General features: G+C 56.4%; 11 protein-coding genes across 11 annotated transcripts; 4 read left to right on the forward strand and 7 right to left on the reverse strand.

Annotated features, from left to right (window-relative positions):
* Positions 1-38: 38 nt before the first annotated feature.
* Positions 39-2,913, reverse strand: B0I36DRAFT_364795 (uncharacterized protein; the record flags this gene model as incomplete). Its single annotated transcript, XM_046159036.1, has 4 exons — positions 39-1,246; positions 1,295-2,490; positions 2,554-2,705; positions 2,830-2,913. 4 exons carry the CDS (start codon positions 2,911-2,913, stop codon positions 39-41), a joined length of 2,640 nt encoding a protein of 879 aa, XP_046010414.1.
* A 583-nt stretch (positions 2,914-3,496) lies between these two features.
* Positions 3,497-4,799, reverse strand: B0I36DRAFT_413098 (uncharacterized protein). Its single transcript, XM_046161989.1, has one exon. The coding sequence runs from the start codon at positions 4,493-4,495 to the stop codon at positions 3,578-3,580; it is 918 nt and encodes a 305-aa protein (XP_046010415.1). The 5' UTR covers positions 4,496-4,799; the 3' UTR covers positions 3,497-3,577.
* A 331-nt stretch (positions 4,800-5,130) lies between these two features.
* B0I36DRAFT_327482 (glutaminyl-peptide cyclotransferase) lies at positions 5,131-6,742 on the forward strand. Its single transcript, XM_046154479.1, has one exon. The coding sequence runs from the start codon at positions 5,484-5,486 to the stop codon at positions 6,642-6,644; it is 1,161 nt and encodes a 386-aa protein (XP_046010416.1). The 5' UTR covers positions 5,131-5,483; the 3' UTR covers positions 6,645-6,742.
* Positions 6,743-6,862: 120 nt separating this feature from the next.
* On the forward strand, positions 6,863-8,598 carry B0I36DRAFT_140987 (Oligosaccharyltransferase subunit Ribophorin II-domain-containing protein). The gene is made up of 4 exons (XM_046148365.1): positions 6,863-7,178; positions 7,315-7,513; positions 7,619-7,906; positions 8,058-8,598. The coding sequence occupies exons 1-4, from the start codon at positions 7,039-7,041 to the stop codon at positions 8,295-8,297; spliced, it is 867 nt and encodes a 288-aa protein (XP_046010417.1). The 5' UTR covers positions 6,863-7,038; the 3' UTR covers positions 8,298-8,598.
* Position 8,599: 1 nt separating this feature from the next.
* Positions 8,600-10,775, reverse strand: B0I36DRAFT_140973 (CDP-alcohol phosphatidyltransferase). The gene is made up of 4 exons (XM_046148364.1): positions 10,586-10,775; positions 10,400-10,509; positions 10,209-10,334; positions 8,600-10,115 (listed from the first exon to the last, which is right to left on the reverse strand). The coding sequence occupies exons 1-4, from the start codon at positions 10,596-10,598 to the stop codon at positions 9,090-9,092; spliced, it is 1,275 nt and encodes a 424-aa protein (XP_046010418.1). The 5' UTR covers positions 10,599-10,775; the 3' UTR covers positions 8,600-9,089.
* Positions 10,776-12,430: 1,655 nt separating this feature from the next.
* B0I36DRAFT_364800 (uncharacterized protein) lies at positions 12,431-13,100 on the reverse strand (the record flags this gene model as incomplete). Its single annotated transcript, XM_046159037.1, has 2 exons — positions 12,431-12,823; positions 12,906-13,100. 2 exons carry the CDS (start codon positions 13,098-13,100, stop codon positions 12,431-12,433), a joined length of 588 nt encoding a protein of 195 aa, XP_046010419.1.
* A 1,960-nt stretch (positions 13,101-15,060) lies between these two features.
* Positions 15,061-17,349, forward strand: B0I36DRAFT_327488 (uncharacterized protein). Its single transcript, XM_046154480.1, has 3 exons — positions 15,061-16,615; positions 16,680-16,858; positions 16,933-17,349. Exons 1-3 carry the CDS (start codon positions 15,413-15,415, stop codon positions 16,994-16,996), a joined length of 1,446 nt encoding a protein of 481 aa, XP_046010420.1. The 5' UTR covers positions 15,061-15,412; the 3' UTR covers positions 16,997-17,349.
* A 457-nt stretch (positions 17,350-17,806) lies between these two features.
* Positions 17,807-18,812, reverse strand: B0I36DRAFT_351134 (sym-1; the record flags this gene model as incomplete). The annotated part of the gene is made up of 3 exons (XM_046156987.1): positions 17,807-18,150; positions 18,313-18,473; positions 18,802-18,812. 3 exons carry the CDS (start codon positions 18,810-18,812, stop codon positions 17,807-17,809), a joined length of 516 nt encoding a protein of 171 aa, XP_046010421.1.
* A 1,288-nt stretch (positions 18,813-20,100) lies between these two features.
* Positions 20,101-21,713, reverse strand: B0I36DRAFT_247123 (UDP-N-acetylglucosamine pyrophosphorylase; the record flags this gene model as incomplete). Its single annotated transcript, XM_046150284.1, has 2 exons — positions 20,101-20,187; positions 20,259-21,713. 2 exons carry the CDS (start codon positions 21,711-21,713, stop codon positions 20,101-20,103), a joined length of 1,542 nt encoding a protein of 513 aa, XP_046010422.1.
* Positions 21,714-22,709: 996 nt separating this feature from the next.
* On the forward strand, positions 22,710-24,531 carry B0I36DRAFT_327495 (uracil-DNA glycosylase-like protein). Its single transcript, XM_046154481.1, has 2 exons — positions 22,710-23,957; positions 24,024-24,531. Exons 1-2 carry the CDS (start codon positions 22,998-23,000, stop codon positions 24,273-24,275), a joined length of 1,212 nt encoding a protein of 403 aa, XP_046010423.1. The 5' UTR covers positions 22,710-22,997; the 3' UTR covers positions 24,276-24,531.
* A 20-nt stretch (positions 24,532-24,551) lies between these two features.
* B0I36DRAFT_141047 (uncharacterized protein) lies at positions 24,552-26,063 on the reverse strand. Its single transcript, XM_046148366.1, has 2 exons — positions 25,596-26,063; positions 24,552-25,500 (listed from the first exon to the last, which is right to left on the reverse strand). Exons 1-2 carry the CDS (start codon positions 25,844-25,846, stop codon positions 24,894-24,896), a joined length of 858 nt encoding a protein of 285 aa, XP_046010424.1. The 5' UTR covers positions 25,847-26,063; the 3' UTR covers positions 24,552-24,893.
* Between the last annotated feature and the right edge of the window lie 123 nt (positions 26,064-26,186).

A 26,186-nucleotide genomic window follows, 5' to 3' on the forward strand; every position in this document is an offset into this window, starting at 1 on the left:
ATACGAACGTAGACACCGATGTCTTTTCAGAAACAACTTCAGAATGCCACAGGATCTTTCCAAGTAGGCAGATTTCTCAAATCATCCTCAGCAAACTTGACCTGCCCATTCTTTGTGATCCAAGCACCATCATCGACCGTCTTGATTCCCACGCTTTCATTCTCGCGTATTTCCTCCTTGCTCAAGCCCAGCCCAGCTGTGTCGCCACTGTCGTGGCTATCATTTGGCAGCCAAACAGTTGGAGGCTCCGACGTCAGGCTCGGGTTTAGGTAGGCGTTGCGCAGCGTCTCCTGCTTGTACTCGACCACATTCGTAGACTCGTCTGCCAGGCCGAGAAATACAGCCATGGCTTTATGCGAAGCATAGATATGTGGCTCGAAGAATTGCGCGATCGGATCCCGGATCTGACTAGGGACACGAAGGTCTCTGCCAATTCTTTGCAGGCGGGATTGCTCGTCCGAAACGGCTTCACCTTGCTCCGCTGCGGCTAAAAGGGACTCGTTTTCTTCGGTGTCAGTGCGAAGGAGCTTCTCGGGGAGGTGGTCTTCGAGCGGGTTCAGATATCGATTCAGCACGATATTGTATATGATGGTGCCAACGAATAAAATGACGAGCATGACCAGCGGACCTGTGGCCTTCCGCAAACCAAACAGGCCGATCAAGCATAACTCTCCTACATAGATGCCCGTCAAGATCTGCTGGAGGGCTCGGGTGTAGCACTTCCCTTTGGTCTCTAGCTTTGCCTGAATCACGAAGGTGAGGTTGTAAAGATAGCTAAAGTAAAAGAGACTGAGTCCGAGAGCGGCAAAGCCAATGACCAGAGGAGAGATGCACGAGTATGCCAGGGCGATGATGGCAAAATTCGTGAACTTGGGATAGACCTTGCCCCAGCTGATGCCCTTCAGGCTCGTGTATTGATCATACTTGGCGCGAGGAGTCTTGTTGATAAACCTCTCGTAAAAAAGGTACTGAAATAGATCCGAGTAGTTCAGGATGTTCTTGGCCGCAAAAGCTAGGCCTTGGAGGACGAAATACGTGACGTAAAAGTTTGATGAGCTAGGCAGATTGTCCGCGAGTAGCTTGGGGACGTCAGCAGGATGCTGGAGCAGCTCGGGCACAAAGGTCATCGCAGAAGACGATAGAGCGGTCACCAGGAAGACCTGAGTCACCTGAAATAGGTAGTACCAGGTCTGCACTTGAAGCTCCGCAGAGACCGTAGTGGGCTCGCCTGATTTCTTTGCAATATCTGAATTGGTGTTAGCAGTGTACATCAATCAAGAGCGATTTCACTTACAGCGCATGAATATGGGCACGTATGAGGATATGGTGCTTGTGACTAGTGGAGGAACCAGTCCAGTCAAAATTCCGATCACCGATGGAGGCAACCTGTCTAGCCAATGTAACCATCCGACATTGTCCTTGAGGTAGCTGATGTTGGAGATTGACCCGATGATAGAAGACGGTATTGACCAAACAACAATCAAGGCAATGACAAAAGAGTTGGCAAAGGACATCGCTGACAAACGCTCCGGGTGCGTCATGGTGAGATTGTGCCATAAGATCTCCTTTGGCGTCACACCAATCAGTTTCGACTGAACAGTCAAGTTTCTGGGCACCGGGAGCACAGTTTTCGGCTTCTTCTTGTATGCGTGCTGGGCAGCCGTCTGGTCTCTGAAGGCCACAAAGATGGCCGAGCGCCCCTTCTTGGCTTCTATCGAGTAGTTTGCGCGCAATGAGTCGACAGATTGCACCAGATCTGTTGCCCTGGACCTGAATGCGGTGATGGAATCGACCTGGTCGCCAAGGAGGTGACGAGTCCGAGGGCGAGGGCGGAGGGAGTTGACCTCGTCATGATTGAGATGACGGCCACCGTGGGATCTCGATCTTGTCCTCTTGCTGTTCTCCTTGGCAGCCTTGCTGATCCAGCCGGTCTGGGCGGATTCGAGTTTCTGCAGTGTCGAGTTGCGTATTCCTACGGTAGCGTCAAGCTTGGAGGTAGGCACAACGACCCATTGCTGCTCGGCGTCCGCCCCGAATGTCGCCTTTACATCCTCGTTCTGGGGTGCCTCGGTCGGAGGATCCAGGTACAAGACTGTGCGCGATGACAGCCGACTAGCATTGGCTTTCGACAAGTGCCAAGCCTGCCGGACGCCAATCAGCCAGATGCGCTCCCGCGCAATGAGAAACATGACGAAGCCATAAAACACCCATGCCACCACAGCATGCGCGTACAAACGCTTGCGGCCATGGACATTGCCGAAGCCGACCTTGTCGAGCTCCGCGGCGTCACCCCCGCCAGCGGCATTGATAGGCATGAGAATGGGCCATGTGATGACAGTCCCCACGATGCAGATCGTGATGATTGTGCGCAGAAAACGTAGATATAGGTAAGCGTCAAGAGACGAGTGCTCCAAGACGAACTTGTCGCCGAGGTTCCAGAGTGTCTTGATCCATGCCAGGCGTGCAGTGGCTGAGGCTGGGGTGCGATCTCTAGACGTTGTTTATATTAGCTTGATTCTGGGCATGTCTAGTTGAGTCAGTGTCCCTGCATACTTTTCAGGGATGGAATCTATGTATGTTCTGGGTGAATACAGTCGTCGAAAGTAAGGCCGGATGATGGCGAAGATGGCAAGAAAGAGCAGAGCTGAGGCAAACGCGGGTAAGAAGACTGCAGCAAGGGCCACAAATGAGGAAGGCCGTTTGGGCTGTTCGAATCAATCATCAGCATTGGCCTGGTCATGAGCTTTGCATGATTTTGGCTGTTCTGAACAGTCGTGTTTGTTGTGGTCGCGATGCGGCCTGGGGGAAAGTGGGCAGGTCTACACCTACGTCATCGTCGTCTGACTTGGCGAACGACCCGAGTTGGGGCACGAGTACATCGTGCCACTGCGCGATAAGCACTGGATGCCGCATATTGAGGCTCCTGCCTGGGGAATAGGATGTCAGGTCGGAGTATTATGTGCCTGAGCCCAGCCTCAAAACCAGAAGGACGCCAAATGAAGTGACAGCGTTAGTGAAAGATGGACGAGAGCCCCGATGGACTTGTGTGAGTTTAGAGCAGGCAGTGACACGCGGGTGGCGCTAATGCAGCTGCAGCAGAGCAGGGTTTGCCACTTGCAGACTAGCGCTCGTAATGCTGACCCGCTGTGGGCTGTCCAGATCGACACGAACACCTGCCTCTGCTTTCCTGCTCCTGGTGACCCAGCTTTGGAAACCACCTCCTTCACCATTGGTAATTGTGATGATGGATCCTATGGTGTATGGGCGTTATTTCACGAGCATTTTAATTGTCCAATGTATGACTATACCCAAAAGGCTAGAGCCGCTGCCAACGCCAAGCTGGAGTAGCTTCGTGTATGAGACAACTCAGAGCACACTTACACGCAAGCACTTGTTATTGTCTCAACAAAGGCTCAGGCAATGCCTACGCGCGATCCAGCCTCAATACCAGCAGCCAACAAGGCGAGCAAGACATCGAGATATTTTGTCTCTAGTTGCATTTGCTAAACATTCGCTGTCCCAATGCTCCATCTAACATGTTCGGCCCTTGTCCGAGCCTCGCCCAGTGGTTCGTTGCTCAAGCACTAACATCATCGTGATCCGTCTTGGTGATCACGTCTTCCCACTCCTGGATATACTTCTCCGTCCGGGCCATCTTTTCTCTTACGGCCTTCACGCAGTCCTTGCCCAGGATCAGCCGCATGCCCCTCTTCTTACCCTCCGCGGCACCGGTGCCTGTGAGGACATCAATGATGACCTTGCAGCCCTTGACAACATCACCAGGTTGGTTGTTGTCCACGCTGGTGAGAGCTTGCTTGACAGTCTCGACAGCTGTGCCTTTGTACTCATTATCAAGCTGCTTCGCGGCAAACAACCGGTTGCCACCGCCAGGGTTGAGAAAGCCGGTGCGGAAGTAGCCAGGCTCGACCACGATTGCGTGGATACCGAAGGACTCCAGCTCGGAAAACAGCGACTCGGTAAAGCCTGAGACTGCCCACTTGGCCGCGGCGTAGTGGCTGTACGCGGGACCACCGTGCCAGCTGCCCACGCTCCCAAAGTTGGCAATGCCTCCGAGGTGTGGTGGGCTGCCACTATCCGACTTGGGTCTGGACGAGCGCAGGTACTCGGTCTCGATGCGGCTGAGGTTCATGACAGCGAGGACATTGGTTGTGATGCTCCTTAGACCCTCCTCCGCACTGATCTCCTCGGCGGCACCCTCGAGGATGTAGCCGACAGCGTTGATGAAATAGGTAATGGTACGGCCAAAGTGCTGTGTTGTCTTTGTGATGGCGTCCTTGAGAACCTGGTCAGGGCTTGTGGCGTCAAGATCGAGCAGCAGTGCACCTTGGGCCTCGAGGGCCCTGAGCTTGTCCGAGGACGTAGCCTTGCGGGAGGTCGCGGCGACCTGGTCACCTCGAGCAAGAGCCTGAGTGGCAATCTCGAGACCGAAGCCGCTGGTAGCCCCAACAATAAACCAAAGGCTGTTGGTAGACATGGCGTTTGAGAGGCGTTTAAGAGTGATGAATTTAACGTGGAACTGATGAAGATTGCAGAGAGCTTGATCTGAGCAAGTGACTACAGTGTACAATGTCTGATGTTGAGACTAGCAGGAGTCGATTGAGCTTGCGAGAGCCACAGGAGCAGTCCATACTTATACATCGTGGGAAGCAACGGTTGCGCGAGGCAATCGCGACGCGGGAACATGCTTCTCGTGCCAAGACATTTCACCAAAATAGAAACTATAGAGCGCCGGCCGAAAATCGCCGATGGCGATAGTGCGTAGAAGCCGTGGAAGAAGCAGCGCAGTCTGGAGGGACACGGAAACTAAGACCAGTCTGCAACTGCGCCGATGGAGACTCAAGGTATCGGCGGTAGTGGTGCAATCGCCGACGGGGTAGCTTTCATTTCGGCCCCGCTTGTCCAGGGCTGCCAGGCGATTGGTGGGCGGGCAGCAATAGTTAATGCGTTGGAGTCAGCTCTGCGTCTGAACAAATTATGGAAAAAGTACCGGGGTTCATGGTTATGCTTGAATAGGTGCATGCAAGTCGGCCCCTCTGCATGGCCCAGGCTGTCCCAAGTTGGGGCTGTAGCGTGATGAAGTATTTCTTCCGGCTGTTGGTGGCGCTGGGAGTTGAGATAGAGCTGTGTGGCAGAGGCGGCCAGGTAGTGCTGGTGGTGGTGCCTGACTAGGCCACTTGTCCTCGATCGGCCCCAATTTGGCCATCTACAGGGCTGCACAACCTGGACATCGTGTTGCTGCCAGCCTGTTTCTCCTGCAAAAGATTCAACTGACGAGCTGGTCGCGATATGGCTCGATTCCGCGCCTCCTAGCATCATTCCGACCCCACATCCAAGCAGGACCCTGAGGCCAGCATCAACAAGCTTGGAAATCCACAAGGCCGCCACTCGACCGCCCTCACGCCACCGTCACCGTCCACTCGCGTTACCTCCGCCATGCTGGACTCTTGTGGTCACAAGTCACCATGCTTCTCCTAAACCCGGGCCGTCCTGGTCGGGACGCCTATCTCCGGCTGCCGACATACTTGGCCGTTGCTTCCCTGCTATCACCGGCACTTGGCTACCAGGAGCTCTCTGATCCCTCCCTCCGCCGCATCCCCGGAGGTGGCTCCGACTTTGACATCACGACCGGGTCACTGTTGGCTCCAATCTTGGTCCCCCGCGTGCCAGGCAGTGCTGGTTCGGCTGCCGTGCAACACCACTTTGTCGACTTCTTCCGCCAGCAACTTCCTGAGTGGACCATTGAGTGGCAAAACTCAACCTCCAAGACGCCAGCGACCGGTGATCAAGAGATCCCCTTCCACAACCTCATCCTGCGCCGCGAGCCACCATGGGCCAAGAGAGGCGATGTCGGCTACCTGACTCTCGCGGCACACTACGACAGTCTGTTTGAGCCAGTGGGCTTCATCGGAGCCATTGATAGCGCCGCACCCTGTGCAATGCTGATGCATGTGGCTCGGTCCATCGAGGGTGGTCTCGCTCGCAAGTGGGCAGCGATGGAGGAAGCTGGCGACGGTGGTCTTGGTCTCGAGGAGGAGAGAGGCGTTCAGATCCTGCTGCTTGACGGCGAGGAGGCATGGGTCACCTGGACGGCGACGGACTCCATCTACGGCTCTAGAGCGCTTGCCGCTCACTGGGATACGGATGTATATCCAGAGTCGTCTGAGCACAGGTCCCCCATCGAGGCCATCAAGCTGTTCCTCTTGATCGATCTGCTTGGTAGCCCCGATCCGACTGTGCCGTCTTATTTCAGACCCACACACTGGTTCTACCAGCAGATGGCAAAGGTCGAGAGACGGATGCGCAAGCTCAACCTTTTAGCGAGCAAACCCGAGGGAGTTTTTCTGCCAGACTCCGGAGAAGAGCCCGAGAAGCCTTACATGGGTTATATTGCGGACGACCACGTTCCGTTCATGGTGCGAGGCGTGCCAATTCTACACATCATCCCAACGCCATTCCCCAAGTTGTGGCATACCATGGATGACAATGGCGAGCATTTGGATCCCGCTGCAGTAGACGACTGGGCCAAGATCCTTACTGCATTTGCAGCCGAATGGATGGAGCTCGATGGTCACTTGCCATCGGCCCACGATGCTGAAGACACAATAGAGCACACAGAGCTTTAGTTAGGACAGACTATAATCCTCATGCTAGAGATGTGAATCCAAAATAGGTGGAGGGCTTTCCATCCACGAAGAGGAAACAAAGGGACTGAATGCTCCAAGATCTGATATCCCCAGGTGACATAGTGCAAATACGGTGCGGGCGCGGTTGGTGGACTGTGTCGTCGGGCCCACCCTTGTGCGGCAACAGCGTCAGCAGCAGGGAGCTCTCCACGGCGGAACAAGTGTTCAATTGGACCCCAGCTTCCGGAGCTTCAACATTCGTAGCTTCGACGACGACGCACGAACGACCCGGCAACTCGGCGAGCTGTAACGATACAACGCCACCACCACTGTTACCTCTCGCATCCTCCCTGCAGCTCCGGCCAGACTCGCCAGGCGCGCTTGAACCGAAATCATGCGCTTCCTCAACGCCCTCGTCCTTGTCGCTGCCGGCACAGCTTCCGCTGCCTCATCGTGGGGCTTTGACGATGCCACCTTGACCGTTGGCAGCCGGAAAGCCGGCGACGCAGCAGCTGGCCCGGCCATCAAGGAGAAGTATGCTAACCCTCCCCTTCCAAGTTCTTTTATCAGGCGGCGAGGTCCTGATACACAACGTGGTTCCTTGCCTCTATCGAGAAGCTGCCCCTGCGCTATCTCGAGATTCTCACCTGCTGACTTTTGTGCTCTCAAGGTTCAATCAGAAGTCGCCACTCACCAGCAGCGTCCCATTCGGCACAGGCGAGACGCTCAAAGTCACGCTGACTGCTCAAGAAAAGGGCAAAGGAAAGCGCCCACACCAAGCGTTTCTCATCCTGCGCGAGGCGACCACCGGTGTCGAGGCTCCCTTCCCTCTGACGGTCAAGGACAATGGCAAGGCGACTGTGGAGATTGTAAGAGCCCACAAGCCCAAACCTACTTGCCCTTTCTTCCTCTGGAATGAGTGGGAGGCTCAAAGAAACATCCCGCTGACCTGTTCCATTTCCCCTCCAAAACAGAAACAGACCGACCTGCCGATCCAGCATTTGACTTCGACCGAAAACCTCTCTGCCTCTCTCGTGCTGGCTTCGTTCGGCTCCTCGCAAGGCTTCAACTCGCCCGTATTCGATATCGCCGTCAAGCACGACCCGACCGCAAAAGTGGCCAAGTACGAGAAGCCCTTGCGCTATGGCAAGCTCGCGGAGATCCACCACATTTTCCGCGCCGACCCCAAGAGCCCGCCCAAGATCATCTCACTCGTCTTCGTCCTCGCCGTGCTGGCCACGATTCCCGCTGTTCTCATTGGGGTAAGTCTTGCTGCTGCTGTTGCTGCTGCTGAAGGATGCCCGATAATCCAGAACAATGCAAAACACCCTCTCCAATCTCTCCCGAAATATCTCAAGCCTCGAGGGCATCATCAGGGACTAACCGCCTCAACTCTTGTTTTCTGATTTATAGTGGATCGCACTCGGCGCCAACGTCGACCACCTCTCCAAGGCCCTCAGTGCCGCGCCCATATCGCATGCCGTCTTCTTCGGCTCCATCATCGCCATGGAGGGCGTCTTCTTCCTGTACTACGTCTCGTGGACGCTCTTCCAGGTCCTCCCCGTCATCGCCCTCGTCGGCACGGCCACATTTCTCAGCGGCACCAAGGCCCTCGGCGAGGTCCAGAGCCGTCGTCTCGCGGGCGAGCGATGAAACAAAGCCCCGTGTGTGTGTGTGGAGGGAGGACTTTCCTGCGATTTGCAGAAAAGACAAAGGAAAAGCTTGAGACCAGGAAAGGACACGATACCGAAAGCCAATGGTCACGAAACAAACCGGTGAGAATGCGGCGTGATGCGTTCTGCTGTGTGTCGATTTTTCCCTTACGTTCCAGCCATGGTGTAGAGGATTCCCCCATAAAAGGAGAGGTTGTGCTTTTATGAGTCTCAGGCTTTTGTACATATAGACGATTAAAGAAAAACACCATCACAACATGACAAACAGGATCTGCAGCTGAGAAGTGACGCAGGTCTGAGAACAAGCCTAATATTCGCTCAGACATTCCATGGTGCATTATTATAACTTGTTGAAGCAACTTCCTGCCAGTGTCCACCCGCGAGCCACCACAGCCACCGTCCCAGCGGCCGCTGCTGTATGTCCATGTTGAATTCGATCTTGCCTTGCCCCGCCTTGATCAATGCCATTTTCTATGAGCATACGCCATGAAGCTATTATCGCACCCCCACATGCTCTTCCCGGAACGCCTTGCCGCCTGAAAACATTTTGACGTTTCTTCGCATCCCTTCCGAGGGTGAAGTATTGAGCTTCAATGACCGGATTAAACCTCGGGGAAACCACCTCTTCCGTTGTCTGAAAACGATCAACAACGACGCTACTCAGTATATATACAATGGTGTATCCGGTTGGGGAGACGCTACCACGCTGCAAGCTGACGCACACGCGCACGCCCCCCCGATCCATCCTGTCATAACCAAGAACGATACAGGCTCATTGTGTCTTCTTGCCATTTGCCTCAGCCAGCTTCCGCCTATTCTCCTCCTGCTTGGCAAGAGGGATCGTGAGCGCGTTGATTCCCAAGAAATTGCAGATGCTGGTGACAACTAGGTAGGCCCAGCGGGAGTAGACGATGAAGGCGAAAACAAAGTATCCCCAGAGATAGTACAACTCGACTTCTGGCGTGACGGCCTTGAAGCCGAAACGAGGCAAGTTGCCAATAATGGCGCCACCGACGAGTGGGAATAGCATGACGGTCCAATATGGGAAAGGTTGGCGCGTCAGGTGAGCGAGGATCATCTTTGTAGTCAGCCTACCGAAGACAAGACTGAGCGTCAAGCACAAGAGGACGAGATGATTCTCCCGCATAAGTGTCGAGTATGGCGAGTAGACCCAAGCGGCAATGCTGAAAGTGTAGATGGCCATGGGAATCCATTCGAGGAAGACGGGCATGACTGGCAGCCCCTTGGCCCGTCGGGCCTTGGCAACGTTCAAGACACAGAACGGGACGTGAAGGGTGAAGAGGGAGCCAGCAATGATGATGACCCAGAGATCGGTGATGCTAATGTCGCCCAAGAATTCGCGACCTTCCTTGCCGAGCAGGTTGTACGCATAGGGGTTCTTCTCGCTGAGGAAGTGGAGGATCGGCTCAGACCACATGTCGGGCCCGTAGATACCGGAGAGCGCCATCACGGCACACGCGATGAGAAGACCCTCTGTCGGTCCATTGAAGTAGCCCAGATACAAGGTGTGTGTATGGTATGTCTCCCATGTGCTGAAAAACATGGGAAGACAAGGGCATAGAGCAGTGAAGACGCCGAGCTTGGAAGTGCCGAGACCCATGGCGGCCGTCTCAAGCAGACTGGCCAAGGTACAGTTTAGCGAGTCAATGCCGTGATCGAAAAGCTCGCCGAGCCCACTTGAAGTGCCTGTCCGCCTGGCCTGCTTGCCATCGATGTTGTCCATTGTCTGATACATGAAGAGGCCAAACGCGAAACTGAAGTAAAGCCATGATGGTCCCTGGGGTATTGAATGTTAGTTTAAGCTCATGCATAGCAAGTGCACGCATCGCTCATGCGCCATGTTGCGCAGCTGCGGTCCATGCAAACTTACAGGTCCAACCAAGTCCGGCATGAAGATGACCAGAAGCCCAATGTTTCCGAGGATGAACATGAATCCTATCAGGGTGACCATGTTGGGGGCCACCCACATGGGCATGAGCTCGACGAAAGCATTCCACTACAGTCATGTTAGACGCGGCTCGCAGAGGTGGTGGTGGGAAGGCTCTGAAAGGGAGCACATACGTATGGGCGCAGGATGTAGTACGACACAGGCGACTTGTCGACAGCCGAGTACTGGTAAGACTTGAGGTGGATGAGGGCATCATCCGAGATGCACTCGGCAGCTGCTGTTGCTGCACATGCACAAAATCTGATGTCAATTGACCGCCTCTGGGCGAGGGAAAGAAGACAAAGCGGGAGCCTACGCACTTTGAGACACCATCTCGGCAAATTGCTTTTGTGCCGATAATTCTGAGAATGACGGTTGGTGACGGGCAGTCTACGCGCGAGCGAAACTCAGGAGATTGACTTGCAACGGCTCAGGAGTTGAGAGAGCCACCTTGACTTGACGTAAGAGGTGTGTGCCCAGCGAGAAAGCAAGAAAAGCCGGGACGTTCGAGACAGGACACCGTTTATCCAAGAAGAGGCCAACTGCCGCCGAGGTGCTAGGAGCAGTGCTGCTTTGTGCCGCGTAAAACCCTGGCTGCTTGCTTGCGGTTATTGCTGCTCGTGCTTGGCCTTGATCTGGCAGACCACAAGGGTTACAGGGGCCCGGTTTGCGGCGGGCAGGCGTCACTATGCGGGAAGGTGTCCAGACTGCGCCGGCAAAAGTGGTCTTGAGCCGAGCGCGTGGGGCGGGTGCGGTCAATTATGTGGGCAGCAGGGAACCGTGGTTGGCAGCTGGCGGCCGGTTTGCCTCGAGGGAAGCTGGAAGGGCGGATGCTGATGGAGAAATGAAGACTGAAAAGAGACGTCTCACGATGCCACTGAGAATACAAGTCGAGCGAGGAAACGAGGACAGCCGGATGCTTAAGAGAAGAGGCGACGCCGTGCTTTGCACCACAAGACAGGAGACGGCGGTGTGGTCTGCGCCAGAACAAAGAGGGACCAAACAGATGGCGCTGGGTCACAGACAAGCTCTGCGCAGGCCCCGCCTGGCAGATTGGGTTGATTGTTCAAGTGATTGATTGACTGTGCCACCCTTCCCCCCTCGAGAGGAAAGGAGACGCCTGCCCCATGGCGTTGTGCGCTGGGAAGTGACGACTAACAGAGAGGGTGCTGGAGCCTTCCACGTTGTCTGCCATTTGACCACTGATTTGCTGTTGGTCGATTTGGGCGTACAGGTGGCGCTAGACCAAGACGTTGAGCCACGCGCTCACTTATACTCACGCCAGCCCGTCACGGCCGCAGCCAGAGAGCAGCATGTGTGCTGTTTCAAGACATGCAGAAAAACCATAGGCTGTCAGGTGCCCAATTCTGGAAGCCCCCGCGCGCGATTGCTTGGACGTCACTGATATAGGCATGCGCTGTCCTCAGAGCTGGTGCGACCACATGATGCAAAAGTGGTCAAGCGGCAGCACGTGAAAACCTTTGGGAGGGCTTGCGACTTTGCAATCTTAGGTCATCGAAGCCAATTTGGGCTCGGCCCTCACTAGCTCGAAATTTCCAGCAGAGCCCCTGGATTGTCCCTGCATGCTGGGACGGGGTCCCATTGGAGCATCCACCTGGCCAATCACAGACCTCGTCAAGACCTCATCACCATAGCCACCAAAAGCAAACACTACTGTATTCCATAGAGATAACCAGCGGCCCGCGGCTCTGAGACCAGAACAAACGTTTTCCACAGAAGACCGGCCACGCGGCAAGCAGTCTCATCACCATGCACGGGAGGCCGATCACTTGATGCCTCACAATTTGCCGATCAGTAAACGGCGAGGTAAATCTGCAATGGTAGCAGTGAGCGAGCTAATTACCACGCACGTCTTGTTTGAGTCTGTGTTGAGCCAATGATGTAATGATTTGCCAGAACAGTATCCTAGAGTGCTGTTGCCAGTGGCGTCTGTATCGATAACTTTGGGTCGATGTTCGCGGGAAACACCCTATTAGACCCGCAGTGTCCGCCACCGTGGACCTGGGCCTTTGGTCCATGCTTTGTGTCCTTCCCTGAACTCCTGTACGCTGAAACGAATGAATGCATAGCTTTGTTTTGTTCTCAAGGTCTGTCCATAGAAGATTGCCAGGTAGGCAGTCGCTCGGGTTCAAATGCCTGGCGCTTTACAAGAGACCGGCACCAAGAGCAACACCGCCGAGGAGGACAGCAAACATGACGGTGCTGCCGCTCTCGAGCATGCGGCCGGCGGCACCGCTGTTGCCGCCGCCAGGAGTTGGGGTCGCACCGTTGAGCCCATCGAAGACTTGGTTGGATTGGGTAGCGGAAGCTGTGGCGCTGGCGCTGGAGGACGTGGCCGTCTCGTTTTGCTTGGTAGGGCTCAGGGCACCGCAAGGGTGGTCCTCACGGCAGTTGCGGGAACACTCGTTGTCCTGGCCGCAGGCCTTGACGCACTGGTTGCCCCATTCTGTGCAGGTGAAGTAGGGCAGGGTCAGGGTGTACTCGGTGACGTTGGGCTTCTGGCCGTTGCCACAGAGGCAGCCATAAGTCAGGTGCTCCTAAATGGCGAATGGTTTGTTAGTTCGTCGGTGTCCCCAACTGCCATTTGTATATAAACGTCACGTTGAGTGAGGAACGTACAGGATCGCAAGTGTTGACCAAGGTGGTTCCCGGAGGATACTGCTGGCAGATGATGGGGCAGGTGCTGAGCTCGGACTGGCACCAGGAGGTACGAATGCTCAAAGCGACCGAGTCGGGATCGATGTAGTAGTCGGCACGGGCGACAGAGGCGACAATAGTGGCAAGAGCCAGGACAGAGGATCTGAGCGAAGGCATTATGAAGGTACTGGTATGATTGACGAAGGCAGAGATTAATGGAGGCCGGGACTGTCGACGGTATTATGGTGAACAAGTAGTATGGAGAACTAGAGAAGACAAATTATGCCAAAGCGAATTGAGGAAGCAGAGAGCCAACTCAACCCAGAGGAAGGAGACGAAGCGAGTGTCGGTTGCGGTATGGGGCTAGCAGCGGGAAGGAGGAGGAAGAAGGGAGAAGGCGGCATGCAGACGCCTGCCGGGAGGATATAACCAGCACGGAGCAAAGAGCGCGCGCGGAGGCCCGGCCCAGGCAAGCAGGCACAGGCAGGCCTGAGGACGGGCAGGCAGGATATCTCGTGAGCAGCCAGGCCAGGGCCCAGAATCCCTGCCCGAGGTGGCCATGGGGACGGGGCGCGGCAGCGTGGTGCGGCGCCAGCACAGACTGCTAAGAGCCCCCGGGGCGCTAGGAGTCAGCCAGGCAATATGGCCTAGCCCAAGAGCAGCCTAGCGGCACGCCCGCGTAGCCCAGCCCGCCCCATCAGAAAAGGTCCTGGCCATTGTTCGGAGGCAGCACACCACGCAACAACACGAGCCCTCTTGCCTTGCATCTGCATGCCATTTGCAGGCTGCCCTCGGTGCTCTGGCTCGCAGTAGGCTGCCCCACGAATCCTCCGCCCAGTGGCGGCATCTCTGATTCGACCGACCCAGCCGAGAGGAATGTCAGAGCATCACCACGGCTTCGCTCGAGAGCTCCAGCACCAGAGACATGACAACCGTCAGCACCAGCAGAACCTTCCGTGTGAGGAACCGGCGAGCCAGGCAGGATGCGACTGTGCCCAGGCGGGACAGTGCCATTGTGCTGCAACCCTGCGGTAGCGTTCATGGGTGCTGCATGCCGGGAGCCTCCAGGGATCTATTCGGCTAGCTCAGGGAGCCATACCCTTCACGTCGATCTCCACAGGCCGCGGCAACTGCCCTCTCCGACAATCCATATCAGAATTCCCTGGTCCAAAGCATAATGGCAGGCCTGGGCCCCTGTCCTCGCCGTGAGACCAGCCCGGCCTCCATGATCATCTCAATCGCGAGCCTGCAGGACTAGCGGGCATTTTATGGCGAATAAAGTCTACACGGAGGAAGGAGTCAACGATGACCTCAAGATCCAGACTTCGCCAGACAGCTCAGTGCAGCGCGTGCATTCAACCTCTCCGGTCCTTGTTCCAGCCTGTCCCCCACCGGGCACCGCTGCTCGGGCCGACGGGGCAGTCCCTGTGGGACGAGGATGACTGTAGCCGGGACAGCCATTATCGTGTCATGCGCCTTTCTTGAGCCTGCCCACGTCGTGCCCACAACTTGCTTTGCAAGAGCATTAGGAGCTCCTGTGGTCACGCATGGTCGGAAGCTCCGGGGCCCGGAACCCCCCAGCGGCGGGGTTTTCTTCGTGGCTTTCACCAAGCTGCAGGCACTCTCTGCATCTGCAGCTAGGTGAGGTGGCTAAAGACAAAACAATCGGCACCGTCGCCGAGTTGCCGCCCCATCATGTGCAGAATTCCCTCCCAGGCAGGGTCACAACTCAGCACCGGACGTACTCTGTCCATACTTACTCGCGTTCTAAGGTTTCCGAGCAAGCCCGATGGTGACATGTGAACTTGTGTCAGTCTGAGCCGACGGGAAGTCATAATTATTCGAAGCGGCGTCGACTCGAAACAACGATGGTCCCCCTAGCTCGTTCACGCCGCCCAGCTGGCCCTGTTCTCAATTGCAGGTCTCCCAAGATGTGCATCGTACATATGCTCGCCTCTACAGCTCATGCCTCGCAAGATGTCCGTTGCTTCCGCAGACTCGTAATCACGGAGCCTCCAAGCTCTGTACGCCTGACCTTTGGGTCTCTGCACATTGCCGGGATTCATCTTTACTTGTGAGGGGACTCCGCTTGGCGACCCCATCTGCTGAGCATGGTGCTCGTGTTGGCCATGCAGATCCACGCACCACAACTGCAATAATGATGGTGTTGAAGCCCCACCGAACATCAGGGTGTCGTCGATTACTGTGGACTAGCCAGAACGAGCAGGATACAAAAATGCAGACTAGGCTAGCTGGTCCGACAAGCTACATTCGTGGGGTTTGGATTGAGGTTGCTTGAAACATTAGCCCGAGCTGTAGCAGAAAATCGCCACGCGTACAATGACCGACGGTTGTCGAAGCACACAAAAGCACAGGCAGACACCTGCAAGTTCAACAATTGGGCCGAGTCTACCATAATATATTGATTCGTACAGCAGCGGGTTGCCCATGCCTAGTTGCAAGCAAGCCTGGAATGGCAGTTCAGTAATATGCTCCCGGGCCTGAAAGCCAGCAGCAATATGCACAGCCGGGCCGCCATGGACCAGGCTGGCAATTTGCCGTCGGAAGAGCGTGTCCACATGTCAAGTTGTGGTACGATGCCATTGTCATGCTCAATGATACCAGATCCCACTTTTCCATCCGGGGGTTGTCTTGAGATCGCCCATTGGCCACTGCCTCTCGGACCACCGCTGACGATGGCCACTTCCCCAGGACCACACAGCCAATGGCTGTGCTGCGCTGCACACGCCATTTCTGCAACTACCGCTCTCCTGCTGGTCGTGACGTCGCTTCCCCGAGCATCAATCTGTCGACGAGCCGACAACTATTTACACCCTGCCCCCGAATCCAGCCTGCAGCCTCGCGCTCCGCTGCGCCCTCCGCTTTGCATGGCATCGCCATCAACATCCTCCAGCACAAAGGCTGCTGGCCACAGTGGAGCCGCCGTTGCTGCCGACGCAGCCAGCAAGCCCGGACAGACAATCGTCCTCGACCAACGACCACCAACTCCGCCCACTTCCGACACTGAGCCTTTCCCTGTCCTCGATGTCGACCACATAGTCACCGAAGATGGGGCGGTAGAACGAGGAGACTCGGAGGCAGCAGGCGGCGCGGCCGACGATCACAATGAGTCGCCAACAGACTTGAATGCCACCGCTGTAGACGATGCGCCGGATACCACAGTTGGGCAGCGCGGAGGCCTTGCGTTGCAAACTGGGGTTGAGGTAACGCGGCAACAGCACCAGGAAAATCATCTCAATGTCGAGATCGAGTCCGCACGGTCCCAGCCGTCCCCCGTAACCCCTCCCTACTGGAGCCACCCACCAGCATCACCAGAGAGGCACCCGTTCCTATCGTCGCCGCGACCTGAATCAACCGATACCCATGCCGGACATCGCGGCCACGCGGGCGGAGCTTCGTCCGCATCATCAGACACTACCGTGTCCCCTACAACGCCGCGCAGCAGCTACGATCGATACAGCCATGGCCGCAGCATGACGACCACTAGCATAGACAGCCTCATGGCTGAAGGCGGAATTACCCTTCGTGACAACGAGAATAGCAGCATCGACGACCGAGGAAGCGCGTGTTGGGCGCGCAGCGTGGTGATAAGGGATTATGTCACTGTCAACGGCGGCGCGACAAACATAGGAGCATTTGTGGTGTGGAATGTCCGGGTAGAGACACTCAGTGTAGGTGTTCTTTGAATCCGTTGAAGACAAGAGGAAGACTGACTCGAGACATGATGCCGTACAGGGGAGCCACATGAACATTTGCAAGCGATACTCGGAATTCGACGACCTCCGTAGCAGGCTGATTCGCAGCTTCCCGAGCTTTGCAGGCGCAGTGCCCGAGCTGCCGCCCAAGAGTCTGATATCGAAGTTTCGCCCGAGTTTCCTGGAGAAGAGGAGGGCAGGCTTGCAGTATTTTCTCAAGTACGTGACTTTTGCAGGCTGCAAATCATCTGGTTGTCTGGTTGATATTGTTGCTGACATACCTGGCTATGCAGCTGCATCATGCTCAACCCAGAGTTTTCTGGGTCACCTATCCTGAAAGAATTTCTCTTCTCATGAGCCCTGTCTAGCTGAGGCTGGGAGCTGCTCAGATTCGCCACCCCTTTGGCGTATTGGAACTCTTTTCCCGAGCGCCGTGTTGTTGGGTCTGCCCTTACTCAACCACACGCGCCCGCATGCACACATACACCATCCTGCATTGCTTTCTCGGCACCCTTCCTTCGCTTCATGAACATGATTTGCCCCATATTTTTCCCATTTGAATGCATGGCGTATGGCCACCCAAGCGTGTTACGAGGTCACGATTTGCACTGTTCACATCAAACGAGGTCACTGTTTCAATTCGATCTGCGTGCCTAGGTATACATATATAATAGTAGAACTAATAATGGAGCACACGATCGTTGAATAATGTTCCGATGTAGACCACGGGTACTTAAGTATGTCACCTCTCGTAATGAATCTTCAGTACATGCCGCACCGTCCTCGGCATGCCGCGGGAGAAGCTAGGATGGAGTGAGGAAACCCTGTTTGACTAGAGTCCACCAGCAATAGAAGCTGGGGAATTCGTCTTTTGGCAGATTTCCTGGCCTGTCTGGGCAGAGCGGTTCTATCTGGTGATGCTGAGTACATGGCGTACGTAACTCTATGGCTTTGCCGTTTCTCCGTGCCTGCATGCCCCTATCATAAGGAACCTGTCCGCTGTTTAGCTCCTCCCGCCCACCTCATTGCGAGCCGGCACCTCCGATCAAAACACCGTTTCCCCCGCCATCCCTGCTCGTCACCCATTCCCATTTCCTTCCCTCCATCACCCGTGGATATACGGATACACCAAACCATTCCTTTACTCCCCCCCCCCCCCCCCCGCTTCTACTTGCTGTTGATGATGCTCAAGAAGCAGTTCCACCCGATACTGACGACATTGACCGCGAGCACGCGGTAGTCGAGCGGGACGAACTTGAAGTTGACGGCCTGGACGAACGGCCAGATCATCCAGTTGGCCTTGAGTGCGTCCCAGTAGCTCTTGTCGACTTTTTCCTGCGCCGACACCCCCTCCATGGTGGCCATGGACCGGAGGAAGACGTTGATCATGATGGGGGCGAAGATGAGCTGATCGCAGGCCACGCGGGCGCCAATCTCGGCCGTCTTGTTGCGCAGGACGACGTTGCGCGCGAGGAAGCCGAACCAGGTGGTCGCTACGGGGCCGAAGACGACTAGTTTTTGTGGCCGGTACCGGCCGCGTTAGTCCAAGGGATCCCAGGATTGTTTTTGTTTTTTTCCATTGTGTGGCCTAACTGGCCGCAGCAGCAGGAGGACTTGAAAGAGGACGAAAGAGGACGAAAGAGAAAGAAAAGAGACAACAGGAGGAAACTCACGGCCGCCATAAGTAAACATGCGCCCCGTCCTTGCAAACTCGTGCTTGTCAAAACCCCGGCGCTCGACGAGCTGCTGCGCCGCGACGTCGCCCGTGGCGAAGAGCACGGCGGTCGTGACGGCCTGCGTGAGCAGCGGGCGCGAGGCGAGCTTGGACTGGTACCTGTTTTGTATCATTATTATTAATATATCATCCCTAGTCAGATTTGGTATTCCTGGCGTTCTTGGCCGTGAAATTGGACGGAAACTGGTTCATGGTTGCTGGATCATGGAGAAGGAGTGGCAGCGCAATGAGCACATGATGAGTGATCATGAATTTGTGCTGTGTGAAGGGACTGTGTGGCTGAGGTCGTGTACATGCCCTGATGTGATCTGAGGATATGGTCCATTCATTGTGGCAGATAAGAAGCATTGGTTGGCTGGCTGGCGATGGGCACAGTCGACTAGGACGTGGCCGGCCTGCGACGAGAACAAAGAACAGCACGACTTACCACCGAAGCATCTTGACTGTGTGTATCCTTGTCTAAGGGATCTAGATGAAACGAACAACCGAAAACCAAAAAAAAAGGATGCGAAGCGAGATGCTGATGCTGGATGCGCCGAGCAATGCTGGTGGTGGTGGAGCTAATTTGTGCCCTTGCCTGTCGAATCCGCGATGCGCACGCCCTGGTGGGAGAGAAGGCGATGTGATGCTGCCTTGTCTGCGGTTTCTTGCCTAACAAGCTGCTGGAAACAATGGAAACAAGGTGTACACCCAGACAATGAAGGACCCTGGATCGCCAGAGGTCACCGTCAAGTTTTAGAGTTTGGGGGGTGCGTGGTGTGCGCCAGGAGACGGACGTCCCAATTGTCTGGGTGGACGCTGGCTTGACAAGATCAGGGCCCCGAGTGATCTCATAAGTGGAGAAGAAAAGGGATGCGCTTGTGCGGGAGTGGGCTGCGCTGGGCAAAAGTGACGTGGTGGGTGTGCAGCTCGCTCAATTCAGGGACGATGGAGAAAGCGGGCATGTAAGACACTCGATCATGGGAATACCCGAGAAGATATTTTTCTTTTGGAATTGGATGTCCCCGCACTGGCCAGTGCAAAGAGATGAGAGGCAGGTCACGATGTCTTGCAGGCTTTTCACTCCCCCGTGCTTCCCGTGCCGTGCCAGGCACAAAGACGCACTTGTTGCGGTGTGTAAGCTCTGGAAGGGGGCCGCTGCACGCCCATAGCTCCCACCGCCCGGTCCCGGCGACGCTGTTGTGTGTGGGGTGTGTCGTGGGGGGCCCATCACAGGAGTTCAGAAGAAGCTCCGCGTAACTTCACGACCGCCTCTCGCACTTCTGTGCTGGCTCGATCACTGCATCAACCATTCCTGGGGCCATCCGAACGACCAGTGGCGGAGCCAGATGCCAATGGATCTGGCAAGTCATGATTTGCCCTTCCACAATTCCGATATAGTGTTTGAACCGTGTTGGTAGCCACCACCCACCCATGCCGGACCGAGCACCGGGTTGCACTTCCGGAAGCTTGGGGTAGGTTATCAATATTGCTTTTCCCCATAATCTGCCTCAGACGATTGGGTTTGTTCAGAGTGGTACGACACTTCGGTGCCGTCGAAGCTCTCGGGAGATGGCCTGCAGTCCAAGACCTAAGAAATAGTTCACAGGAACGTGATTATTGTCTCCTGGTTGATGAATTGGACGTTGGCCTTGAGGCCTTCTAGTGCTGGGAATAAACATTTGCTAAGACAACTGTGCTGCTTTTGATAACCAGTTCTGCCTCACACCGCCACAGGACTTGTCCCCTACTTCCTTAATGAGTGAACCTGCTCCAGCGTCACAAATGGCTCAGAGATGGTCTCGCCCTTGAAGACGCTCAGGCCCTCGCCATCCTGCAGCAATTGTCAGCCGTGTTACTAATAACCACAAGATTTGACACATCATATCAAGACTGAACACTTACGTAGCTGACCAAGGGCGGCACCTCAACTCCGTCCAGCTTCTCCGAGATGGTCGCGCCGGCAGCCTCCAGCCACCGCTTGCCCTGCAGCATAATGTCGCGGTAGCTGGTCTGCGGCGAGTCTTCGCCATCCTTGTTCTTGAGTGGTGAAAACTCCTCCTTGCGATCTACCTCGAAGCTGGCGAATTCGTCCAGCGACAGCTCCTTGAAGTTGTCAAAGATGAACTGTTCAAGCTTGATGCCGTTCTTGGACTCGGGCTTGATCTTCTCGCCTGTCTGGAGGTCGATGCATGGAATGGCCTTCTTGGCCACATGCGGGGGCAGGGTGAACTTCTTCTCGAGCATCTCAATGGTGTAGTAGTGGTTGACAATGTTTGCCGCGCGGAATTTGAGCAGCTGCGGGTTGCTCGGGTCCTGAGCCTGAGCTGTAGCGTCATCGAGCTCTGAGTACTCGACCACCGCGGGCCGGCCGTTCTTCTGCATGATGAGACCGACACTCTCCTTGGGGTTGTCCTTCCGCACGACCTTGGTGGCGATCTGGACTTGCTTCTGGGCCGCGAAGCCAATAAAGACGGGATCCGCAACCTTGGCGAGGCAGTTGTCCACGCAGTACGCGTAGACGTGCTCGACCCCGCGGTTCTTCATGTCCTGCACAATGCTGATGGGGCCATTGTCGGTCTCGATGAATGGCCGCAGAAGCGCCTTGTAGATTCCGCCATTTCCATCAGGAGCCTCGGCGACCTTGCCCTTGCTCTCCAGCATGAACTTGCCGTCAGGGGCGATGCAGGGCAGGACTCCCTGCTGGAACAGAGTGACGTCCTTCTCCGGCAGGCCAAAGTAAGCGTCGACAGACTTTCGCGTCTCGATAGCAGGCTCCTCGAGCGGCGCGGGGAAGCCGGTACCCTTGAAGAAACCATCCGTGTCCTCCTGTGTAGGGCCACTGGTCATGACATACCAGGGAAGGCCGACCTCCTTGGCGGTCTTGCCAGTCTCGCTCGCGGCAAGCTCCTTGACCCGCTGGATACGCTCGGCCTGCAGCTGGAAGAGGGACTTGTGCGAGGGCAGCTTGATGTCGAAGCAACCCTTGGGCGCCGGGAACTGCAAACGAGTGCCCTGGCCACCGGCAAGGAGCACGACAGCCACCTTGCCCTCGCCAATGAGCTTCAGGCCGCGTTGTCTCCAGCTCTGGATGGTCTCGTCGTCGGCGTCGATCAGACTGGCGCTCGCAGAGGCGGGGAGAGGCTCGACGGTGGTCTCTTCGGGCTCGGGGGGAGGATTGAGGGCGAGGTCTCGCAAAAAGTTGACTTCGGAGGGGGTGATGCCAGAGAGCTGTTCGAAGAAGGTGACCTTCTCGTCCTGGCTGAGCTCGTCCCAGAACTTGAAGACGTGGCCCTGCCCGGCACTCTCGTACTCGGCCTTGAGCGCAGCGACGGCCGCGTCACTGTACTTGGCAGCCATGGTTGTGGTCGGTGAAGAATTGGAGATCGGATCGGGGGGGAGGTAGTCGGTATATCGTGGTTGGGGTGACGGGGAGCTATAAGGAGGAGGACAGTAGCAAAACACCGGGATAGCGGCTCAAAGCGAGAACGGAAAATGAGGAGGAGAATGGAGAGGACAGCACTCGACGGTCGCTCTTGAGGGAAGCCCGTTGTTACTTAAAGTATAAGCCGGAGGAGGGGCGGCTGCCAGGAATAGACGGCACTTGCGTGTTGCAAACAGGGCTTAGCCAGAGCTAAAGTGGCCCAGCTGCAACGCCAGGACCGGGCACAGAGGGGCAGCTTGGGCGATCGAAAAGTCCCACCAGCTTCACCTCCTGGCAGGCACTCGGGCTCATGCAGTGCGAGAAGCTGCATCCCGGCCACTCGTGTTGTTCCTACTACCAATTGGTGACCTCTTGTCGAGCTTGTACTGCCCTCCATCAACTACAATTGGTCCTCGTGCTTGCCCGTGTTGGCTGGGTGGGAAGAGTGCTCGACTTAGACACGAGATAGCGTCATTCTGCGATGCCGGCCAGCCCTCCCTGGTTCAGCCGTCCCCAGCCCTGCTTGCCCATGCTGCCCATCTGAGCTTCCCCATTCGCCGCCCAGTCGCATCACCTTTTGAGATCGGCCCCCCGTTGACTTTGGCATGAAGCACGCAGCCTTGCAAAGGAAAAGATACCGACGCGGCGTGGGAGCAGACAACACGAAGTGCTGTGCTTGAGCTCATGGCAGACACGGACTGACTCTTGCTTCCCAGAATGCTGCGACCACAGAGAGAGCCACCAGCAGGTTCCACCGCCACTCTGGACAATACGAGCTGCCGTGGATCACAGCCGTGTCAATGGAGCAGGACTTGGCCGCCGGGGCTGGCTGCTTCTTGCCCCTGGCATAATACTGCCCCGTAAAGTGCGGGCGGACCGCCGTGGGTGGGGATCACAGACTCTGGCTTGCAGGGGTTCGGCTTTGGCCGCCTGCGCTTTGCCACAACGATCATGGCTCAAGGCAGCCCAGCAGGCTACCATCATGGCACCGTCAACTTGACTCGGATTTGGCAAGGACAACAAAGCTGGCGACAATATGGCTCGCTACTAAAGCTGATGCCACGGCCGCCACGCGGTGCTGAAGCGTAGATGTCGCTCTGGCCCTTGCCTCCTGGCCTTTCCTGGCCATAGTTGGGACATATCAGACTCGAGAGACCTTGCCGCAGTACCTGCTATCAGAGAATCTTCGACTACATCGCTATAGCGGAAACTTACAAGCCATGGATATCGACCATCCGGACGGCGCTCCGAAGGAGCCCAGCTTCAATGGCCAGCTACGGATCCGCGATTTCATGTTCTCTCCGTCGCCGGGTACGGGGGCCGGATCCGGATTGCACACGGACAGCGATACCGGCCCTTCTGCATCACCACGAAGACAGAGCCCTCGACTGCTGGCAGGCTCAGGGCGGGCAAGCCTGTCGCCGGCCAAGGCCCAAACCTTGAGGTCAAACACTACAACCTCCTCCTCGTCACTCTCTCGAGGAACAACAGCACGAGCAAGCACGTCTGCCATCAACCGCAAGCAGGCACTATCCAGATCCGCTTCGGCGTCCTCAACATTATCACGCGCCTCGCGAGCATCGCCATCGCCATCTTCACCTTCTCCTTCAAAAAAGCGCACCCGCGTGCCCAGCGGCTACGCACCACCATCCACATACGCGCACCTCTCGCAGCTGCCCGACGCCCTGGCGCCGAACCTCCTGATCCTCTTCATCGGCCTGAACCCGGGCATATCCACCGCCCAGACGGGCCACGCGTACGCCCACCGGTCCAACCTGTTCTGGAAGCTCCTCTACTCCTCGGGGATCACGCCGGTGCCCTGCACGGCCGAGGAGGACCGGAGCATGCCGGCCCGCTACGCGCTGGGGCTGACCAACATTGTCAGCCGGCCGTCCCGCAACGGCGCCGAGCTCAGCAAGGCCGAGATGGACGAGGGCGTCGCCGTGCTCGAGGCGAAGTGCGCCAAGTGGCGGCCGGAGGTGGTGTGCATCGTGGGCAAGAGCATATGGGAGAGCATCTTCCGCGTGAGGAAAGGCCGGGCGCTCAAGAAGGGCGAGTTCTCGTACGGCTGGCAGAACGGGGAGAGGCGGATGGGCTTGAACGTCCCCGCTGCTGCTTCTGCTGCGGCTGCCTCTCCATCGACGTCGTCCCTCTCCTCTTATTTCCATCCTCCCACCAGTGGTAAGACCACTCCTTTCACCAACAACACCGATACCGCCGATACTGAGACACCGCCATCTCCTCCAGATATCCCGTCAGCGACGACGACGCCGACACAGACAGTCCCAGATACGGACACCGACCAGCAGCAGCATGCGCAGCCCTGGCCCGGCGCGAGGATATTCGTCGCCTCGAGCACCAGCGGCCTGGCCGCGACGCTCAAGCCCGCCGAGAAGGAGGCCATATGGAAGGAGCTCGGGGACTGGTGTGTGGAGCGGCGGGCGCAGCGAGAGAGACAGGGAGCAAGAGCAGGCGGCAAGGCTCAAGGGTCTGAGTAAAAAACAGCAGAAGCTCTAGAAAGTTGGGAAAGATATTAGATATATATAACACCCATGACGCTGGCGGCGGGAACCAGGGGATGACTGTGAAGAACGGGAGATCAATGCAAGTCAATGCAAGGTTCATCTTGGAGGTTTTTTTTTTACGCACGAACTTGACCCCGTCTTGCATCGTTGCTGGGCCGCGTACTCTTGCGACTGGAATTGATGGCTTGCGATATAGATATCTTACTTGGAAATACACCCGTGATCGTCACTTTGCGTTCAGATGTGACTTTTGTGCAGCATGTGGCTGTTCCAAGACACGCTGCGAGACCTGCTGGTCCTGTATACTGCGCACGCAAGTGATCGCAAGTGTCACAAAAGCTTACACCAGGAGAAAACACAGCAACAGTTGAGATAAATATTGAGTCCCCGTTAGAGTCTCATTTGAAAGCAAATCGCGTGGGTTTTGCTATGCTAATGGGGCGGCTTCTGCCGATGAGAATATACAAGTCTATAATATATACAAGAGACAGTAACAAGGCCGTCTCGGGGGATATCATTACCAAACCATAGTCTCATTATGCCGCGGACACGACACTGCATGCGATCCGTGTTTGCGCACCCTGCGTCAACTTAGACAGATAGTGTAATCGCCAGCGCCGTACCAACGACGGGCCACCAGCCAACTGTCTCGAGCAGGCGCATCATGCCGCCGGCAGCATTTGGATCCTCGGTTCCGCCGGGAGCAGTTGTGCCGTTCGGCAGGCTGCCCAGGATGAGGATTGTAGACTCATTGCCCTCGCGGGATGTGTTGTCGTAGACGGTGACGACACTCTTGTTGAGACCCTCGTAGCTACCGTCACCGATGATGCTGCGGAAGTATGCGTCGTCGCCGTTGTCATCGCATCCACACACCTCGTTGGCGGAGCAGACACACTCGACGGGTTTGGTCTCGTTCTGGTTTGTCGTCCGATTGTGGTAATAATAGTGGTGAGAGTAGGGGTAGCTGTATGCGCCATAGAGGTAGGCGCCACCCAAGAAACCGATCGCACCGGCTCCGACAAAAGCCGGTCCGATACCACTGGGGGAAGGCGAGCCTGGCGGTCCATATGGCGTCTTTGCGCCGCCTCCGTAGTAGGCCCCTCCACCATACGCCGGTCGTGGGCCACTACCTGTCGTTGTTTGACCACCAACATTGGAACTGGAAGAACCCTTGGGTACTCCGCCAGCGCCGCCACCACTAGATAGAGATGCAGGTCAGCGTCTGTCCGAAGCGCATGGCGCAGGAGCGAAGTTGCGGAAAAATCGGGCTCAAAGTATGAGGCTCTAACTCACCTTCCGCCAGTTGTACCCTTGGGTGTACCACTACCACCACCTCCCTTGGGACCGCCGCCACCGCCACCCTTACCGCCGCCGCCACCTTTCCGTTTGAAAAGATCTTGTTCTGTCGAGTCACGTATGGGGATGGGCACCAATGTGCTGACTCTGGCGTCTAAGGCGACATGATCGGGCTCTGGCGCGGCGACGCTCGCGCTTGTGACCTGGAGGGCCGCAGAAGCGGCGACAATGCTGTGAAGAAGCCTCATCGATTTCGAGTGTGTGTATCGAGAGTGTTGTAGAGGTATGTGCTCGTTCTGTGTGCTGTGTTTGTCCTGTAACCCTGATGTGCGGAGAAGAAGTCACAGCAAGAGTCTGAGGGTTGAGGTGCGTGTGTTTGAGGTGGATATGGGGCGTTCCAGGAGGCCCAGGATAAGCTTAAAACAGGAGGGGGCCACCTGCAGTTATAGGCGTTGATGCCGCGACTGTCCGGAAGGAGCGCAGCAGGTGAATTGGTGCGCAGCAGGCGGCGCTGCTGGGGCCCACTACATAGAGTCCCGGAGCAGGCAGGCGGAGCGTGCAAGGTTACATGCAGGGACTGGGGCCCGG

The sequence above is a fragment of the Microdochium trichocladiopsis genome (genome assembly GCF_020744255.1).
Source record: "Microdochium trichocladiopsis strain MPI-CAGE-CH-0230 chromosome Unknown B0I36scaffold_7, whole genome shotgun sequence".
NCBI classification, from domain to species: Eukaryota; Fungi; Ascomycota; class Sordariomycetes; order Xylariales; family Microdochiaceae; genus Microdochium; species Microdochium trichocladiopsis.